Genomic DNA, 23,180 nt, shown 5'->3' on the forward strand with positions numbered 1-23,180 from the left:
ATTTGTTTAATTTAGATGCTTCAAAAGTATTTGTTTAATTTAGGTACGTTAGTAAGAGCTCACATTTTCTTTTCATTCTTTGGAATACATTTTTGGCTACCTTTCTAATTATAATGGAGAAGATAATAAAGATTCACATAAAAAGATAAATGCAATGGCAAATAAAAGAGAAAATTACTAAAGAAAAGCAAAATAGAAAAATTTTGGTAGAAAGGTAAAGGAAATTAACGTGAGTTTTTGTATTATTATTTTTGGTTGATCAACTGTCTTTCAGATAGTGGGTTAATCTTTATTTTCTATAATAAATTTTACAGTGCCTAATGTATATCATATTCTCTACCCTCCCCTTTTTTTAAGAAGATTTATAACTATTTAATTTGTCTTTATGTATACATATATCTATATACATATATGTATATAGAAATGTAATTTTAGGTAGTCGGTAAGTTAACGATATCCAACAACCAACGAGCTATGGGAAACCAAAGCTCATTTACTATTTGACATAAGCAAATTGCCTGGCTCATGACAATTAATGTTTATCATAATGATGGCTATACATTGTTTCTATCCAAAAAGACAGACTTTGGCTTGTATGGATTGAGAGATGTTAGTGTTTAGTTACAATAAAAATTTTGTTTTATTAGCATTATTTAATTTACAGGAAGAATTGGAGGAAATTTAGCAAGTAACACAAAACACCAAAAATGAAAAATGCTACTCAGCAGATATTAGGAGACTAATATATGACATGCTTGTGTGCCAAGTTCCTACACAAAGTGTGCCATCTCTGCTCTGTAAAATTGGGGAACATACTGGCTATCGATTTAGTCAAATTCCACATCATAGAACTGTATAACAAATGATGCGTGAGCTTGGTGTGCTTTCAGACTTACAAGCTGCTGAGATAGCAGTGAGCAAATATCAACTTTCTGCATACATAATAAGTGGTGATATGGTGATGACATAACAGAAATGGGTAATAAGGTATATGTTATTTTAAATAATAGTATGTCTTATAAACTTGCATTAACAGATATTCTTTCAGATAGTGGGTTAATCTTTATTTTCTATAATAAATTTTACAGTGCCTAATGTATATCATATTCTCTACCCTCCCCTTTTTTTAAGAAGATTTATAACTATTTAATTTGTCTTTATGTATACATATATCTATATACATATATGTATATAGAAATGTAATTTTAGGTAGTCGGTAAGTTAACGATATCCAACAACCAACGAGCTATGGGAAACCAAAGCTCATTTACTATTTGACATAAGCAAATTGCCTGGCTCATGACAATTAATGTTTATCATAATGATGGCTATACATTGTTTCTATCCAAAAAGACAGACTTTGGCTTGTATGGATTGAGAGATGTTAGTGTTTAGTTACAATAAATCAGTACACTCTAGGCAAATGGCATATGTCATTACCAGATAGTTACACTAACACAATATAACTTTCTTTTCATTACAACTTATAATCAAATCTATTATATTTCAGGTTAAAAAGTATTGAAGGGTCTACTTCTATCGATTTTTCTATTTGGTAATGGGAAATGTGTTATGTATCAGGAGTTAAGTGATTTTGAATTTTTTTTTAAGTTAGAAAATCATTCTCACCTTCTCTAATTTGTAATGGGTTTTTCAGTTATTGTGCTAAATGTCTAATATAATTTCATTTATCTTTTATTGTAAGGTTTTTACTATGATGGCAGCTTGCTACTGTAGATGTTTATCTTAAAGACCTCAAGATTATATTTATTAATTCAGTAATAACAGTTACATGTTAATTTATTATACATTAGTTAATTGTTAGCCTTAATTTTTTTTTAAATTTTATATATCTGATATATTTTATCTTATCTATCATTGCAAGGTTACACAACATGATGAAAACCACATGATTGCTTCGATGGATGTTGATCTTTTTCATATCAAGATTAAACTGGTTCATATTTTTTTAGAGATTGATTATGTTTATTAATGCAATAATAACAGTTATATATTTATTTATTATCCGCAATATAAGGCATCCTTATTTATTATCCGCTACATAAGGCATCATAAATAGGTATGGCAATATTAATTTAGGGGTTTACTTTATCTAGATATCATTGGACGTGGTTTCCTTTGCATACTAAAGAATCGACTTTTTCTAGCTATGGATGTTACAGTTTTGTTTGCTTCAAAAACTAGGCTTTCTTCAAAGCCACAATTCTATTAAAAACATTACAAAGCAAAAAAGAAAATAAATATTATATTCTGAATTTTTTGTTAAAGAAGTATGTTTTTAAAAAAATTATTTTTTGCGGTTTGTTGGAATTTATATATAGTCAGATAGATATAAGGATTACAGAAGGGAAAATGAAGGAGAGCCGTGGTGGCATGCCCCCTCCCTCCTATTGTTTAGATGGATATTTTTTTGTAGGTTTTTAGTTGAACTATATGGTGTTTTATGATTATTTTTTTGTACAACGGCCCCCACAGAAATATCACACCTTTTCCGATGTTATATATGTATATATATATATATATATCTTTTTTGTATATATATCTTTCATTGAAATTCATTAGTAACGATAAAAATAAGGCGAAAACGCTAAGGCTTTTAATGTATTTAAAGATCACCTATATGCATTTAAAGATACGCTATAGAAATCCTAGCCTTGGTGCATATTTAACAAAATAAATATATATACCCTTAACCATTAAAATATATATGTGTATATATATATATATATATATATATATATATATATATATATATATATATATATATATGTATACATATATATATATATATATTTATTGTAAATATATATATATATATATATATATATATATTTATTGTAAATATATATATACATATTTATTGTAAATATATATATATATATTCATTTTAAATATGTATATATATATATTTATTGTAAATATATATAAATATATATATATATATATAAATATTGTAAATATTGCAAAAAAACGCAATATTTTTTTATGCATGTTTTATAAAAATTTGTTATAAATTTTACTATTACGTTTTAATCATTAAAGATATTTTGTTACTTTAATTCGAAACTTTTTTAATTACATTTTTTAGTCGTTTTGCACATTTCACTAGGCAAAATTAAGCGCAAATTACCATTCTATTACAAAGCTGCCGTTAGCCGAACGCAAGTTTTATACGTAAGTTGCATTTTTCTTAATCAATGTCTTCATAAAAAATAATTTTACTTAAAAGAGCATAACTTTTTTTGTAATGATTCTATTTTCATAAAGTTTTCACCATTTTATTACAAATTCAAAGCTCTTTCGAACCATATATAAAACTTGAATAAATAAATGGTTTGAGATTTTTACACACGTACCTAAAGAGATTGGGACCAAAACCATTGGTTGGCTCTCTTGACCCTCTTTACCAATACAGGTATCAAGTATCACGATCTAAAGTTGATGCTTAAATGCTTAAAAAGTATTTGTTTAATTTAGATGCTTCAAAAGTATTTGTTTAATTTAGGTACGTTAGTAAGAGCTCACATTTTCTTTTCATTCTTTGGAATACATTTTTGGCTACCTTTCTAATTATAATGGAGAAGATAATAAAGATTCACATAAAAAGATAAATGCAATGGCAAATAAAAGAGAAAATTACTAAAGAAAAGCAAAATAGAAAAATTTTGGTAGAAAGGTAAAGGAAATTAACGTGAGTTTTTGTATTATTATTTTTGGTTGATCAACTGTCAACTGGATTGGTTATGTTACAACAGTCTATGCTTCCTAAAACGTCAAAAAAGCAATTAATATTTGCATGTTTGTTAAAAATAAGAGGAAATACACGAAGTGTATTGAACAGCATTGTAAGTATATACTGGGCAAAATGAAAAGTTTCTGGCTTAAAGCAGCTTAAACCTTGATACAAAAGCTTAATGAGTTGAACAAGAAATATTTAAAAAACATGAACAGGATGTCACCTTTGGAGTTAAAAAGACAGCAAGGCATTAGAAAGGAACTGGGTAAATCTTTTGGACAGGAATAGCTGACTAGCAAAACTAGAAAAAAAAGGGACAAGTATATATATATATATATATATATATATATATATATATATATATATATATATATATATATATATATATATATATATATATATATATATATATATATATATATATATATATATATATATATATATATATATAAATATATATATATATATATATATATATATATATATATATATATATATATATATATATATATATATATATATGTAAATGACGTTAGTGTATTTTACAAATAGAGTGCTCAATGTTCTTAAAGAACAGAGCAATAATTAATTAGTAAAAAACACTAATCTAACTTTTATCTTCGACTTGAAGTTTCACCATTGCTGGATCATCAGGAAGAGTTCAATATATATACATATATATATATATATATGTATATATATTGATATTTAAGGCTGTTTTGTATTATAATAATAAAACAAAAATCATAGTCGTAAAAAAGTGCTCAATATTAAAAAGATATTTCAAATAGAGCGATATACATATATTAACGAAGAAAAAACAACTTTTTCTATGGTACTTTAAGTTTCATGCCTATACGGCAATCATCAGCCATTGAATACAAATTCAAAAACAAACAAAAAACCGCTAAAAATTACAAAATACTGTGTAGTATGATCTTAACTGGGATCGTCGGAACTGGGAAAGTGGGATCATCGCTAAGACATACTTGATGACAACGAAAAAACAAAATACTAGCTAATCACCGGTGTCAAAAAAAGATAAGATGAATTTATTCTTGTGTCTGCATTTTGAAATCAACTCATTTTTTTATTTAACAAGTTATCACCTTTTTATGTTAAAATAAGGAATTTTTTGTATAAACAAAGATTGCAAATTTTTGACGATATAAGGGATTGCAATGTTTTACAATTTTCCACTTAATTAAGGGTGTAAACATTTTGTCTTTTATGTCCCAAATTTCTTTAGACAATTCGGTATCATTTTTATATTTATTAAAGATTTTAGATGGTTAGCATACCAAAATTTAAATGAAGTTTCGCATAAGCCAAAATATACTTTTTCTTTGTTCAGGTTTATTTGACGACACGGTCGCTTGATAAACGATGTTCTTCGACAAGCATTGATTGTTCATGGGACAGATGGATTTATTGACACAGTTGCATGTTTTTCTCTCATCTTTACCTTGGCTATATAATATCCTGTGATTGTGCGAATTAATGATGGACTTGATGTTTGGCATACATGAGTAGCTTATTTTAATGGTATTTTGGTTAAATATCTTACGAAGTTTGTGACCAACCGGAAAGTGCAGGTCTACCATGTTCAAAAAATGACTTCCTATTTTTGTTGCAACATTGGTACTGAAAGGTGGGTTGTACCAGATTATGTTTCGCTTGTGATTTTTGAATGGGATTGGTTTTTTATTTGAATGGTAGGCGAATTTGCAGATAAAACCTGATATAAACAATGCATCTTGATAAGGAGGAATGGATTGTTTAAAATTATTTTCGTTAGAAGAATTGGTTGACAATCTTAGTTGGATAGTTTGAGGAAGGCTTTTTAGTATACTAGGAGGGTGGTTAGAGGCAGCATTTATATAACTGATGGAATTACCAGACTTGCAATAAGGTTGGAAAGAACTGTCATTAAGATTTAACGTTAAGTCCAGATAATTAACAATTTTAAAATTACAGCTGATGGATATAAGAAGATCATTATTATTAAAAATTTTCACAGTGCTTTTTAATTTTTTCCATCTGTTGGCCACTCTGGTTCTTAAACACTGCTAGACCATCATCTCTACACAATCCGAATTCATCTTTATTGTAAGATTGAGATAATTGAATCAAGATCAATAATCCAACTAACTCACAAACTTCTGCGCCATCAAAGGCTCCTATGGTGACATCCAATAAGCCTCCACTTTTTTTAATCCAGGCTTCACCGCTGTTAAATAATAATGATTTCCTGGCATGGTATAATAACTTTTTTTCATCTTGTTTTATAATAAAGTATTTTTCAGCAAAGATTATAGCGTTGTTCAATAAATTTTCATTAATTGAAGGATAAAAATCAGTTATATCGAAAATTAAGAATTTGTATAAATGTTTTTCTTTAATACTTTGAAACCAATCTATAACGTTCTGTGAGTTTAGCCATTGATTGATGCAAACTTTTTTTCTAAGATCACTATTTATTTTTCAAACACTTAAAGTACCGTAGAAACTTAAAGTACCATAGAAAAAGTTGTTTTTTCTTCGTTAATATATATATATATATATATATATATATATATATATATATATATATATATATATATATATATATATATATATATATATATATATATATATATATATATATATATATAAATATATATAAATATATAAAAATATATAAAAATATATAAAAATATATATATATATATATATATATATATATATATATATACATATATATATATATATATATATATATATATATATATATATATATATATACATATATATATATATATATATATATATATATATATATATACACACACACACACACACACACACACACACACACACATATATATATATATATATATAGATCAGACTTAAGAAAGCAGACAATGAATTTTTATGTGATCAAGAGCTCCAAGACATTGTATACAGGACATTCTATAGGATGTTGTAGAGTTGTTTATACATATCACTGACTTTTGTCAGTGATAAGTATAAAAAACACTAATGCTCTATAGAATGCCCTGTATACAATGTCTAGTAGCTTTTGATCATATAAAAAAACTTTAGGCTTGTTGAAAATCTAACAGGAGTCTAATATTATTCCGATAACAATCCTATGATCTTGCTGCATTTACCTGACTAATAAAAACCAATATGATCCTATAAAACATTTTGACTAGGAAAGTTTACAAATTTAACAAAGTTGTGATATATAAAATTGGAAGCATATAAAAATAATATTCAAAAAAATAATAATAAAAAAAAAAAATACTACAATAGAAACTTTATATTTTAAGCAATAAAAATAAATCTTACCAGTTTTTATAGCTCAAACTTCATAAAAATTTCCAAAGTAAAAAGGATTCAAAGTTTAATCATAGAATTAGTATGAATATAAAATAATTTAAATTTAGAAAAAAAAAGAAGCAATCTGGTTTAGGTAGCATGTAAAACACTTTGAGAAGTTTTGGTGTCAAATATAATTTTAGTCCTTTATAATATAGTTACTTGGAATGTAAAATACTTTGTTTAAATCACGTCTTTAAAATATTTTGCAATAAGAAAATTTGTAAAATACTTATCATAAACAATTGCTTGAAAATAAGTTTAAGAATAGGAATTAATCTTATGGTTGGGATCATTAATCTTATGGTTGGGATCATTAATAATAAAAATCAATAATAATAAGCAGTTCGAGTCATTACTTACCATAAGCAATTGGTGTAACCTTAAACAATGTATGAAGAGGAACTTTGATTCGACCAACTTCATCTAAATATTTTTAACTAAAAATATCAACTAACAAATGAATGTATAATAATTGTTATCATAATTTCGTTTAACAAAAATTTACCATATTTTAACAATTGATTTCACTTATATACGTTATTTTACTTGTCAAGTCAATTTGTTATAACTTATAAAATAATGAAGCAGTAACTTTTAACTTTTGTATTTAACAATTATTAATTTATTTATAATAGTCATAAGTTAATTTAATTTGTTTTTTAAAACTCATAATCATAGGTATCAAGATAATCCCTTTTACTTGAATTCATTTAACCCTCTTTTTTATAAATAAGTTTGTTTTTCAAACTGGGGACATACTACACTTTGTAATTCATAAATTTTATTGAGAATAAAAGTAAATTTTTAACCTGGATTGTGTTCCAAGAAGTAAGCCATAAGACATCGAATAGTCGTCTAAAAAACAAGCATTTTTTTTTAATTAAAAGAAACAAAAAAATTGTCACAAATTATATAACTATTCTGGAAATGAAACCGATATCTATAAATGTGTTAAAAACCTTTTAGGGTGACAAAACTGAGAGCACATCAAATATTTTCGACTGAAATTTTCTGGCACAGATTTTGATGATTGTGATGAAGTCAATGCAGTTTTAACTGCTACTGTGGAAAATTTGTTGAAACAAATGTTAATTTTAGTTTAACTGTTGATTTAGCTGTTTGAATTATTTGTAACTAAAATTAAAATAAAATGTCTTTTTTTCTTGCTTTAAAGTATGTTTTGTAAGAAATGATGTATATCACAAGATAATTTTATAAAAAATCTTTATTGATTTTAAAACTATTTTGTTCATAGCATAGCTAAAGAAAAATGCTCCCCTGCAATAATAAGATCTGAATTTAAAAATGTGAAAACCACTTAGATAGAGGAAGTCATACATACTCTGATAAAGAGATACTAGAGAAACAATTTCTTTAACATAGTATAAACATGTTGATTTGTATGATAAGAGTGTTTAATAGAAAATAGTTAAGCGGTTATAAAGTGGTTACAAAGTGGTTATTTGTACTTTTACTATTGCTTAATACCATTTTATTTCTGTAGAAATCTATAAAACCATCCTATTCTATCAATTGAAATTAGTTAACTAAAATTAAATGCATCATCAAAAATTTGTCAAATAAAATTAAATGCATTTGGAATAGAAGCAAAATAAAATCCCACAACTTGGAAACAAGAACAATAAAAATTAATCGCTGGCATTAATTGTTTAATTGTACTTATTAAAATAACTATTTTCATAGTCACATATCTAAATATACATATATAATATATTTAATTGGCATATTATTAACTTTTCCATACTTTACAATATGTTTCTCTTATACTTTACAATAGGTTTCTTTCATACTTTACAGTATGTTTCTCTCCTACTTTACAATGTTTAAAAAAAAAAATTAGATAAAATGTTAAATAAATCTGTCTAAATAATCCAAAATTGATAATATATAAATAAAAAATAAATAAATCTATATAGAAACTAAATTTGAATAGAAAAATATTAAACCTTCAACAAATCTAAAAATATTGAACTTCCAACAAATCTAAAAATATTGAACTTTGAACAAACCTAAAAGTATTGAACTTTCAACAAATCTGAAAATATTTTATAGTAGTTAAAATTATCAGTTTAATTTTTTTTTCAAAGCATGGTTCAACACTAATACTTATACTGTGTAGCTAATTACATTTCTAGTTACAGGAAAAAATCTGTAACCAAAGTTATTTAAAAAATAACTTTGGTTACAAATTTTTTAAAAATTTTTTAAAATTTAAAAAAAATCTGTAACCAAATTTATTTTTTAATCTGATTTGGTTAAAGCTCCAAATAATTATTGGTGCCCAAAATAATTTTAAATCAAATGCTTACAAAAGTGTTCAGTCAAACCATACTTTACATTGTGCATAGTGCAACAGCAAAAACTTAACAGACAACTAAATGGACAATATCTTGAATCTTCATTCATATTGCAAACGCCACTTTGTAACCATGTAAACAAAAGAAACTATTATCATTTAATATATAAAATAGAGCTAAACAAAGTTTTTGGTCAGGCCAATCATTAAAGTCTTTATCCTGAATTTGTACATACCTTGTACCTACGTTTATTTTGTTTAAACTAAAGGATTGTGATGGATTTTCAGCAACCATGTTAGAAATCAAACTATATCAATAACATTGTGAAGTGATTGGTGGTCAATAATTAAATAAAGAAACAAGAAGTTAGTTCAGAAAAAGTTGCTTGCAGGGTTAGGGTCAGAGTTGCTTACAGGATTACGTTAACTTATTTCTTAACTTTGATCATACCAGGCTAGTTCTGAAATATACAGACAATTTAAAAAAAAAATTCTAACTAGTCTTATTGTAAGTGAAATTGTTCGAAAAAATCTTGTTTATCAAATTTTTTACCTTTTTTTCTTTCCACAAAACATTGATGTGAAAATCACAATAACAAACACAATATTATTAAAAATTATATAGTGTTTGAATTGATATCTTTTTATTGTGTTTGAATTCTTCTCTTTATAGCTAGCTACTAAAAAATGGTTAGTTTTTTCAGCAATGTTATGTATAACATTAGGTAGGTATTGTTGGCGGGTTTGATTGGGCAAGTTTTTTAATGCCAAGCATGTGTAACCTCAACATTCAGAATTTTAAACTGGTTTCCAACTCAAAAGAAACACTTGACATAGGCAACAGTTGTGATTTAGACTCTTAGTGAATATCATCGTACAATGCAGCATACATAAACTTTGACTTTGAATCCAGTGAAAGTCAATATTAAAATATTATAGGACAATATATTACATTAGTTAGGGCCAAACTAAAATTTTTATTAATGCAATTCCTAAAAAAATAACTGCATTTAAGGTAGTAGATGCTAAACCCTGAGTAGATGCTAAATCCTGAGTAATGCTAAATCCTGAGTAGATGCTAAACCCTGATAAGATGCTAAACCCTGAGTAGATTCTAAACCTTGAGTAGATGCTAAACCCTGAGTAGACGCTAAACCCTGAGTAGACGCTAAACCCTTAATAGATGCTAAACCCTGAGTAGATGCTAAACCCTGAGTAGATGCTAAACCCTGAGTAGATGAATCGTCACTTAAACTTAAGCTGTAAGTCAAGGCAAATTTAGAAATCGAATTTAGAAAATTGATAAATTTTTCCTCTAATTCCTAATGTTAAAAAACTCTATAGTCTTGTAACCTTAGGCAATCTTAAGTAAATTATATCGGTGTATTAAATTTAGAAAATTATTTTGATATACAGCGCTTTCTTTTGAATGATTTGAAAAATTCAAAAACATATATATTTTTTATTTATAGTACAGTTTTCACAACATTTCAATTTTCATGAACTTGATTTGAAATACTCAGTTTGATGAAACCAATGAAAATGTCAGATTAGTTGTTTATAAATTATTTAGAGTAATTTATTAAAATCTTTATAGCATATACATATTTTTATAAGGCAGGCCTTGTTATGAGATTTCGCTGCGTAACGAAATTGCGGAATGCATTTCTAAGTAACTCAACTCCGAAAATATATTTTGCATTGTTAGAAGTTATATTGCGTCACTAGTGTCATTTCAAGTGCCGCATTGTAATTAAAGTTATTTTATTAACACGTTAAAAATCATACAAACAGTTTTTTTTCTCTTGCTATAACAAAAGTTAGAAATAAAATCTAAGTTCCTATTTGAAAAATCATTTTTATTATTTTTTCAAATATGAACACAATTTTATTTTGAAAAAAATATTTTTTTCATAAAACGTAAAATAATATTTGTTTATTTTCTTATATTTTTACAGTTAGTTTTTGGATCTTATTAACTGTTAATAAATTTTTTCTTATTTATTTTGTGAACTCTTTTTAATGTTTTTAAACAATAAAGAGTTTTTTTATGTTATTTATCAGTTACCGATAACATATTCGTGATCATAATTTATTTTCATAAATTAAACGAACGTCATAAAAACTTTACGTTATTGAATTAACAATAAACAAAATATCTTATTAATAAAATATTTTACATCGAAATAAATCGTGCATTTTTTAAACTATTATGACAAAAAATAATTTTTATATTTAAAAGGAATTTATATATTTAATTCCTAAAAATAAAACTTAAAACACTTTATTTCTTTTAACTAATTTTTAACAACAACAACAACAAAAAAATTAAACAAACTGTTTCTTTAAAAAAAAATCTATTAGTTTACAATTGTGGTTAAATGCTTTACTTACAACTTTATTTCTTCTAAAATAAACGTCACGTTAACGACGTCAAAAGATAATTTAAATATTCTTAAAGATAAAAGTTTTTGCGTAGCGCAAAACTGCTGAACGCGTAGGCAAATCACCTTTTCACAGGCAAAATACGAGCTGCATAATGCTTCTTAACAAGGCCTGTATGGCATATACAAATATATACTCTTTTATGTTTGACATTAATTTCTGTTTCCAGTATATTGTATATATCATCATCTTTAGTTGAACTACAAAATAAAAAATTGAAAAACAATCCAACGATGATTTCTTAAAACTAAACAGTTAAAGATAGCACATTTTGCTTCTGTTATTTCAATATATCCCAGATAAGGTATCCCGAAAAAAAAAAACAAAAAAAAAAAAAAGGCTTTCAACTGATTCTTCTTCTATGAGCCCTAAATGAGCCCTAAAAGAATTTATAAAGTTCTTTTTTGACTAGATGTACTAGAGTAAAATTTGAGTTTTACAGTTTTAATGCAAAGCTGGTTTATTATTAACAGAAAATAAAAGTTTGTTATACTATGGAAAATGATAACAAATCAATAAGAGGTGTATATCATATGCAATTGTTATAGTTACCATTTAAGCTTGGTAGTTTACGTTTATAAATCTAATAATACAAAAAAAAAAAAAGAAAAGAAATAAAACTAATATTTTTTCTAGACTTTTTATCTACAAAAAAGACAAATTTGAAGGTGATCTTTATCTTTAGTAGCACTAATAAAATCTTGAATGAGCTTATTGTTCTTTTCTGTACCCTCCTTAGCAACAGATATATTTTTGATCAATACAATATAATCTAGCTGAGAGTGGTTAAAAACATCTAAAGTGTTGAGACTATTATTGAGCCATTCTTTTATACTTGCCCTTTGATAAGGTAAAATGTTTGAAGAGAAGAAAGGTTGCTCTGAAATCAGCTCAGGTAGTTCTGTGGTCTCTTTAATATGTAGATTTGATGGTTTACAATGCTGAAATTTCTCTGGTTCTTCAAACTGAAGCAGAGCTTGCAACTTCTTTATTCCATAAAGAAAAAACACAGAGTTGGGGAGTTAAGTACCAGATATGGCATCCCATGCTCAGAAGTTAAGCATTTCCAATCTACTTGTTGACCTTTCTCAAAGCATTAGCTGTCTGGATAGCTTTCAAATCAATGCAGAGTGCCTAGAATACCCAAAAACCTTTTAGGAACCATGGAACAAAAGCAAATTGTAATAAACAAACTTGCGTCTTTCATCTGCAGTGCCTCTTTTTATGTCAAGATATTATTGATATCTTTGGTCATATAAAGAGTTAGGATATAGATAGCATCTGCTAAAAACTTTACCTCATGACAGGCTCAAGGTAATGGAATTTAAAATCTTGTATTTCCAAGAAAGAAGGAGGCTGGTTTACAGACTATTCCATAATCATTTCTAAAAAATACATACACTTACACTAGTCAAAAATGTCTTAGCTTCCTCTGCAACAGTGCGAAAAACAAACCTAATCTTTAAATCATCTCTTTGTAAGTCCACTTCACATAAATATTTCTCATCGTTAACTTCATATGTGTCTTTTACACATAATCCACAACATCAAAACTTTTAAAATATCTATAAGATATTGGACTGCTCCATTGACTCCGCCTGTATTGCTTGCAGTTGTATCTACTTTCTACATAATATTCTAAAAGTTTGTTCACTTGTTCTGCTTGGTCAACTACCTTTAAAAAGGGGCATTGAACAACACCTTAAAGATGGTCTTTCACAGAGTCATCATCTGGGGAGCTCAATGAGACTGCAAGTTGCTCAATTTTTTGAACAATAATAAGCCTTGGGGTAATCTATTCCAACAGTTTAGTATAAAAATAAAGTATAAACCACCAACCTTTAAAATGATTTGTGATCAAAATCCACTCAAAATCTCCTTTATGTTTTTTAAACATTATATGAAATGTGCTTTAAGATAGTGGTATATCATCCATTTCTACACCTCCAGCTTTAAAACTTCATTAAAAATTGCTAAATGAGGTCGTACACCAACATTAAACCTTGTTGCTGAAATTGCAGTAAATTTAATGAGTTTTTCAACATTCATTGCTAGATTTATCGCACCTCCAGACTTGTACCTGGGTGATACTCAATTGATATTTTTCTACCTATTTATATTTACTTTTCATCAAAACAATTTTAATTCCTAAAAACTACAAATTTGTTATTGAAAGAATACTATACCTGCGCTTCTGACCGTTACCCTGGAAACCTTCTTCCTTGCTGATTTCAGAGTCTTTATTTGACTTTTTTTCCTCACTGCTGAATGGAAGCTCTTTTGTCATGTGACACTAAAACATCATTGATATCTTCTGATTTTTTCCGTCTCTCTAATTCTCTATCCATCTCCTACAGTACTCTCAAGTTCTTAATAGAAGGGGGAAGGGAGGAGGGGTTGAGAAAAAAGGAGGGTGGGGGTGCAACTTTTAGTCCAGATTTAATGGCAGGGATAGGGAATTTTTTTATGTTACAACATAAGTATTTTTTATAAAAAATTTCAATTTATAAATCCAAACTAATATTTTTTACAAAACACGCATTAAAACTATTAAATTCTTGAGTAGCTTGTGCATTTTCTAACAGCTGTTTTATCATAATTTCAATTGGAATTAATATGCTGATATAAGCTTTATACTTTAGTGAATAATAAATCAAAAGCTCTTTTGAAAAATCGAGATTTACTTGGTTGACAATTTTTAAAGCCTTTAAGAAATAACTATATTTTTTGATTTTTAAGGCTAATTTTCTTTTAACTTTTTTTTTTAGTTTTAAGAATTTTTGCATAATAAATGAAGAAAAAAGATGTGAATGGTGGGGGAGGGGGAGCCATGGAAAAAGTTTAACGTATACTCCTGTAAATATTTAAAAGGAAATATACCATTGCTTGAATCACTTCAAATCTGGCAAAAAAATCTTACTCTAAAAAGTATTATTTAATGATCTTACTTTACATCTTTTAGCTTGGCATCATCTGTTCTCATTCTATCAGCAAGGATATCATTTTCAATGTTCTTAGTGGATATGTCAAAAAGCTAATAGGATTCTGCAAGGAAATCTTTTTTTAACTTTGACTGCTTATCAAGACTGCTGTTCCAGTTCAAAGAAGATAATTTAATTAATTTCTTGTATTTTAAATTAAGTTTGATGATTTTGGTCTTGATCATGTACCCTGAAATTAGAAATTCCTCGCTAAACCCAGCTTTTTTTGCTAAAAACTCCTACTTTGTATCTAGGATTAAAAAATCCCAAGTTTTTTTAATCCTAGATACCAAGCAGGAGTTTTTAGGATCTGTAAAAACACCATTTTCATTAAATAAAATACCAAAAATTTGAGGTAGATATACCTCAACTATAATCTTTTCAATATTTCTTCTGTCTTGTTATCTTCCTTTTTTATTAAGTTTTCGCTACGGCATTTATAAATGTTTACACAAGAATTCCTTTGTTCAGAAAAAATATCTAAATGGAAATATTTATGTTCCAATCATTAATAATGTCCATAAGGAATTATACCAACATTTAACAATGTCTATAGGGATATATCAATCATTAATGTTCATAAGAAATTATGCCAGTTGATAAAAATGTCCTAAGAGAATTATTTGTGTACCAATTATTACATAATATAAAAACATATTATGCTGGTGCATACCAGATAGTGTTGTTTGTAAGTACACAAAACTCAGAGCTTACATCAATCACTTCTAGCCATTATAAAACTTAAAAATAGATTATGGGAGTTATATAGGACCTATAGAATGGGAATCAGTAGAGTACATTGAAATTAGGATTCAAATTAGATTAGGATGCCCCGAAAAAAAAATGCTTTTTTGGAAAATCCTAATCCCAGAGTATACACGACTAAATTATAGCAAAATATGATGTTTACAGTTTAATGCACTTAATGTAGGCAGAGCAATACTATAATGGAACTTCAGTATTTTGAGAAAAAGACCCGCACTTCCAGAGTAGTTAAGTAGCATGCATTTATTATAATAATAAACAAATAAGGTAAAGGTAGGTAACATTGACACATCTTTAGAAAATACTTTTTCGTTTCTAGCTGTGACAAGCTAAATTTGGTATGCAATTTTTCTGTTTACCAATGATAATGCTGCCATAAACTCATGAAGAACATAATTAGTTATCTAATTTTATTGAGAGATAATTAATTTTGTTTTTAGGTTTTAAATGTCAATGTTACCACTATATGAGGTAACATTGACAGTAGTATGTTTAATGCTGTGAATGTTTAAGTTAGATCATGATAAGATTATCATTGGAATATTGAAAAACAAAATAGAAAAAATATTTTTAATATATATTAGCACCAACCTATTTTGTTGTTTTAAAAATAAGCAGCATTAAAAAGTTGTAAAATTGCAATGAAAATGTAATGTTATATTATTTTTTATTATTATTATTTTTGAAAAATATCAATTAGCTTTAGTTTTGATAGTGTCTACTTAAAAATATAAAAAAGTTAATCATAAATGTTAATTTATGATTAAAAACTTATCTCTAAGAATTGCCTAATTATTAAGCTCTACATCACAATTATGAAAAATTACAATGCTGTGGGATTACAACGAAATCCCACAGTGCTGTAATTTTTCTTTGAATTTCTTCGTTACAAACTTTTTAGTGTTTGGTTTAATTTCAGAAACAACAAAATAATCTTTTACATTTTCAGGTTTTGATGTTTTGTTCATACCAATATTATGCAACATTGTTAGGTGTGGATTTGAACTTTTTGCAAGAGCCGGTTTTTAGATCTGTTGAAATTTGATGTATTGGTACATTTCTTTTTTCTTTTAGAATTACTTTTTTAACTTAGGGCTTACTTTTTTTCCATATTGTGAAAGATTCATCAGATGTAAGACATTCCAACAACTTTTGCTTGATTCTTTGTCCGTGAGGTGACTTAGGCATTCCTGTTAATGTTACCCCAAAACTGAAACATGCGTTTTAAAAAAAAGTTGCTGCAAAAATTTTTTCAATGCTTAGTATTTAGAAATATATGTAAAAATAATGTTATGTATATCTATACATAACTTTACTACTTATCTTTTGACTAAAATTTTTCAGCAACAAAAAAACTAGAAATTAGTTTAACTGATGCTCTCCGTGTTGTTATTTACATTTATTATTACGTGGATAAAAATAGCTATATTTGCCAATTTAGCATTTGGCTACAACATCTGTAAAATTTATTTAAATAATAATCAACAGATGACTGGTAAAAACTAAGACATGTGGGTAACATTAAAATCTAATACATTTCAATGTTACCCACATGTCAAAGTAACCTCGTGTTACCTTACCCTGTGAGAGATTACTAACACATTTTGCTGCCTTTCAAGCTCCTAAATATCAATATAAAGAATCAAAATAATTTAGAACAATTGATTATCTATATTTAAAAAAAAAAAGTAGAACATTAATTTAAAAAATAACAAAAATGTACTATATTTTTATCAAAGTAATAAAAAAGACAAAATGTAACATACCATAATCACTGGCTCCAATCTAGATAGCATGTCATGATACGACTAAAAATTTTAAGACAATATAACAAATAAAAATTATTTATAAATCAATAAAACAAAAAGAAATTATTAATAAATCAATATAACAAGTAAAAATTATTTATAAATCAACATAACAAGTGAAAATTATTTATAAATCAACGTAACAAGTAAAAATTATTTATAAATCACCATTACAAGTAAAAACTATTTATAAATCAACATAACATATAAAAACTATAGATTAGTTGATAAAGGATTTATATTCTAACCTCACCAGATGGGTATCTCCAATTAAAATCTAAAGGTCCACTTGATTCTGTAAACTGATCAGGATACTGTTTTGCAAGGTCAGTAAACTTCATTCCATGATATTCTCCCTAACAAAACAAAATATTACTAATATTACTTTAAGTCATTAAACATTTTGCAAATAATTTTTTTCATTTTACTAATATCATTACTGTGATCCAAATTTCAAGTGATTGCAATATGAACAAGTAAACTGAAATAATTTTAGTTATTAGGTAAGATTAAGTATGTTCCTTATTCATAAATTTATTTTTATCCACTTAACACAGATATATAAGAACATATTTATTCATTCATTTATTTTTATCCACTTAACACAGATATATAAGAACATATTTATTCATTCATTTATTTTTATCCACTTAACACAAATATATAAGAACATATTTGCTCCTTATTCATTCATTTTTGTAAAATTATATAACAAAGTAGATTGTTTAACTATATTATAGTAGTTTAAACAACTTTTTCATAAAATCTAAACTTTAAAGACAAAATTTTTAAAAATCAAGTAAAAAGCTTATTTAACCAAATACTTAATTCAACTTTTGCTTCTCCTTAAATAGATCTATTAAAAAAATGCTTTGGTTATCAAAACCAACTTTTTTTTTACTTGTATCCAAAGCATGTTTATAAATCTTTGGTTAAGCAACTCCAGCATATCAAAAAAAGAAACAAAAAAAAAAAAACAAGTACAAAAACTTAGGTCTAAACTTAACAATCAAGTACAACTGAACCTGTCATTTCAAAAAGGACACAACTAATACTTTTTTAAAATTTCATTTTTTTTTGAGTCATTTTATTTATTAAAGTGTTTTACATATTTACTTTAAAAAAGAAACAAAAAAGGTACAACTTTTGAGCCAAAAGAAAATAAATTTTGCCTACTTGAAAATGGTCCTAATTATGCCTCTTTCACATGAAACAAAATGTTAGATGTGACATCACTTTATTAGTTAGAAAAATCTAGAATCGAGAACTTGTTGGATGATTATGTTTACCATTTTCTTTATATCAACTATGGTTATGTGAGTTTTTTATACATATATTATTTCAAAACAAGTAAATCAATATTTTATTTGAAGTTAATTTGAGGATTGAGGCAGGAAGAGTATACAGTAACAATATATGCAAAATATATACAAAAAGTGATTGTATTTGAATTACTTGCGTTAAAGACAAAAGATTAAAAAAAAAGCATTCAAACTTTATAATATAATAATTATATATTACATAATAATTATCCCGAATAATTATTTGAATAACATTAACATTTCAAAAAAATAATATATCCCCAATAATTATTTGAATAACATTACGATTTTAAAAAAATGCTATAATTTAATAACTAATTTTTTTGCATTATTAAATAATTTAGATATTAGAAAAGTATTTTGATGAAAATACTTTGATAAAAGTAATAAAATTACAAATAACAAATTTTCTGAAGTGAATTTTAATAGTCTTGCATTACAATATATATAAATTGCTGAAATTTTTATATGATAAATAGACAGAAACGAGAGTAGACTGTAAAAACAATCTGTAATATTCACTTTAACTCATTGAAAAATATTCAATAGGTTAAATAGCAAAAAAGTATAAAATTTTAAGTTCAACAAATTAGAATATTAAAAAAGAGGAAAGAAACTGAAAGTGCGTTCAATGCTAAAACCGTCAAAACGATTGCCGCTGAGCTCTCAAATATTGCTGCTGAAAATAATCCAGTTAAATCTGATATAATGAGGTTAAATAATGCTTTTACCTATATCAGTGATGACAGTAAAAATACTTCTTGGTTCGATCATGTCTTATGTAGCAATACTGTGGATAAACTAATAGCAAATGTTTCAGTATTAACAGAAGTCATTGCATCAGACCATAGACCATTAGTTTTTTCAATTTTATGCTCAGTAAATAGCAAAACTGCTACAATAAATAGTAATTCTACAGTAGGAAAAAAAATAAATGGCACAAGCATTTTTTATTAAGTTTTTTTTTTGAAAAGCTTTCTTTGTAAAAATTACAAAATAAGCTTTTCAAATGTATAGCGCAACAAAAACTTTTAATATTGATTGATGATTTACAAGCTACAGTTTGTAAATCATCAACCACATTTCAAAAATTACAGAACTAAAGTTGTCTTAATTCTGATGTAAAGATTTAATTCTAAAAAGAATGAAATGCAAAACCGAATTTAAAATTGTTTTCCTAAATATAAAATATTTCAATTTTATTAATTGTTTCATCAACTTTTGCATTAACATTGCCTTTTTATTCATCAAAAATATATGAATATTTTAATCATCTACTTACTCAAACCTCTTTCATTTCCCTAATGCTATTCCCTGATAATCTTATTAAATACACTCACTCTGTCTCGGATCTTTTCTTATATTTTAGAATAATGCCACATATCTATCTGATCATTACGTTGTAAAATGTATTAATTTCAAACAACATGTTCATATAAACAAACCCAAAATCCATAGATATAATCAAGATAAGAAAAAGTTATAACAACTTAATATTCTGCTAATCTTAATGTTCTGTTAATTGATTAAATGGAATGTTCTTTTTTATGTGATAAGGATGATGACTTTTACAATTTAAGTAATCACGAGTATTGGTTTCTTTATAATAAATGTCTGTTTTTATTTTATTGCTAATTTCAAGAAAAATAGATGTCTAAAAAATTAATCACATTGTAAGTGTTACCATATTTAATATTTTTTTTGCCCTGGTCTGTTATAAAACTGATTGAATTCAGTTAAAGAATTTATGAACTTTACAATACTCAATTGTTTCGACTAGATTATGAAACCGTCATCAATATATTTATAATAAAATTGTTTTATATCATTAACTTCTTAATTGGAAAAGTACTTAGGTAAGATTTTAGGTCCAAAAATTCATAAATGTCATGAAACTATTGATAAAGTTAACAAATCAAACTCTCTATATATAGAATGAAACCACCAGAAGACCTTAAGGGTAGACCAATTATTTCAGGAATTAGATCGCCAACATCACACTTAAGTCAGTTCTTACACATATTTTTATCTATAATTGTTATAAAATAAAAAACTTTCAATAAATATGACTGGGATTTTTTAAGAAAGATCCAAGAGATATATAGAGAGAAAGTTGTATTTTGACATGTGACATTGTTAATCTCTATACTAGTATTTTACACAAGTTAGGATTAGAAGTTAATCTCTATATTGTATCCCACACAAGTTAAGATTAGACGTTAATCTCTATATTGTTAACCTCTATATTGTATTCCACACAAGAATTAGAAGAAAGTTCTGGATTACAAAACATAAAATAGATGAAAGATTTACTCAAGAAATTATATTAGAATCAGCATGTTTTATTTTAAAAAGCAATAATTTTCTGTTTAACGACAAAATGCATCACCAAATTACAGGAACAGCAATGGGTAATGATTTTGCTTCAGACTGTGCATGTCTCAAAAAAAAAAAAACAGAAGTTTTTAGAAGAAACAGAATTTTTGGAGTCATGTAACAAGACTTTTTCCTTAAATCTTACTGGTGGTTAAAAATCTTACTGGTGGTTAAAAACCACTTTTTCATAAATAATTGAAGTTCTTATTTCATTAATGCTTTAATAAAAATATTTAATATATTATTTTTATAATAATTTTTTATAATAACTGCTGTATTTAACTGAGAACATTTTTTCTTTTAACTACACTTAGTCACTTTTTTTTTCTTTCCTTTAAATGTTCTAATTCATTTTCTTGTAAGTTTTTGTTGCGAATGTAATAAATGTATGAAAAATTTGTAGGTAATAATCTAAATAATAATCTAAATGGTAAATGGTAGGTAATAATCTAAAGAATAATCTAAAAAAAAAAAAAGGTAAATTTAAAATTTTCTGTAATAGCCTATTGTTGGGAGGATTTTTGATGATGTAAAATCTTGTTTTATGTGGCACTAGTAATTTTTTTTTGTAGTAGTGTTTTATTAAACATTTTCGTTTTAGTATTAAGTATCAAGTATCAAGTATTAAGTATCAAGTTTAAATAGTAAAAAATTTGCGCACACGTGTTAATAAAGTTATTAATAACTAATTTTAACAGTTATTAAAAAGGGCAAAGAAAAATATTTTATATTATCTCTGATCATTAAAATTAGGGATATAAAATTATTATTTACTTTTTTTGTATGTAAGTGCATTTTCTTTTCCAACAGTTTAACTTTTTTTTTAATTCTTTCATTTAATCTTTTCATTAATTTTTTTCATTCTTTCCTGCCAAAGAAAAGCAATTGCAATGAATAAATTATTTTTCATAGCTTTTTCCTGCCAAAGAGAAGCAATTGCAATGAATGAATTATTTTCAAATAAATTTAAAATTATAAATTGCACATTTAACAAAGTTTTTTCTTTCTATTATTGGATCGTCAATTCTATTTTTTTTTTCTATTATTAAACTAAAAATTAAACTTCTTTACTATTATTGAATTGTAATAGAAACATCTAACGCTAACCAATCTTAATGGAGGCAAATAAAAAGAGACACTTACTACTTTAATTTTTCAATAGCATTCTTAAAACGATTTTTTTTAGTATTAAGTATTCAGTTTATATATTTTTAATAATGTATAAGATTTGTTTTGATATTAAAAAAAAAAAATTCAACATTAAACAACTTGGATATTTCAAACTTCTTTTTTTAAATTGATAAAAATCTGTGTGAACAAACCTTATTTTAAAGAAATTAACATTAGTAGGTAATTTATATATTAGTTATTTGCAAGTTTAAATTGCATTGACTTTATTTAAAGCTATTATTTTAAAAAGAATATAAGTTTGTTAATTTTTAAGCATTAAGTTATTTTTGTGTGTTTAGTTTCAATCCTAAAGAACTCAGATGAAAACTTAAATAAAACAAAAAAAAAATTTGACTGTCCAAAAAAAACAATTGACCATTAATTCCGTGTGTTAGCTGGTCAAATTGAACATAGCAATATTTTATTATAAATATTAGTATTTAGCTAATTCTTGGTACAGTGGGTAACAGAAACTAATATATATATATATATATATATATATATATATATATATATATATATATATATATATATATATATATATATATATATATATATATATATATATATATATATATATATATATATATATATATATATATATATATATATATATGTATGTATGTGTGTATGTATGTATGTATACATATAAGTATGTATGTATGTATGTCAGCGCATGTTTTAAAGCATTAAGTTGCGGGCAAATTACATACAAATTACGCACGTCTAGAGTGATTTACATGAAGCAACTTTGATATTTTTTCAACTTTTATATTGCTCTATTAAGCGGTAAGATAAAAGAAGTAATTATTTTTACAAAAAACTACGTTTGAATGACAATTATGTTGGAAATATGCGCTATTTACCAATATA

The 23,180-nt window shown here is 25.7% G+C and overlaps 1 protein-coding gene across 3 annotated transcripts in view; it reads right to left on the reverse strand.

The window, feature by feature from the left end:
• Positions 1 to 23,180, reverse strand: part of LOC124807432 (6-phosphofructo-2-kinase/fructose-2,6-bisphosphatase 1-like) — a 96,584-nt gene that overhangs the window by 12,940 nt on the left and 60,464 nt on the right. For 2 of the 3 annotated variants that reach the window (XM_065797057.1, XM_065797056.1), the window contains 5 exons: positions 17,688 to 17,795; positions 17,398 to 17,439; positions 17,212 to 17,253; positions 7,933 to 7,978; positions 7,484 to 7,546 (listed from right to left, as the gene is read on the reverse strand). In XM_065797057.1, coding sequence (XP_065653129.1) covers positions 7,484 to 7,546; positions 7,933 to 7,978; positions 17,212 to 17,253; positions 17,398 to 17,439; positions 17,688 to 17,795 — 301 coding nt within the window. Of the gene's footprint in view, positions 1 to 7,483; positions 7,547 to 7,932; positions 7,979 to 16,796; positions 16,842 to 17,211; positions 17,254 to 17,397; positions 17,440 to 17,687; positions 17,796 to 23,180 lie in introns of those variants that run through there. The other variant, XM_065797058.1, reaches the window with a different exon arrangement.

This window comes from Hydra vulgaris, chromosome 05 (genome assembly GCF_038396675.1).
Source record: "Hydra vulgaris chromosome 05, alternate assembly HydraT2T_AEP".
NCBI classification, from domain to species: domain Eukaryota; kingdom Metazoa; phylum Cnidaria; class Hydrozoa; order Anthoathecata; family Hydridae; genus Hydra; species Hydra vulgaris.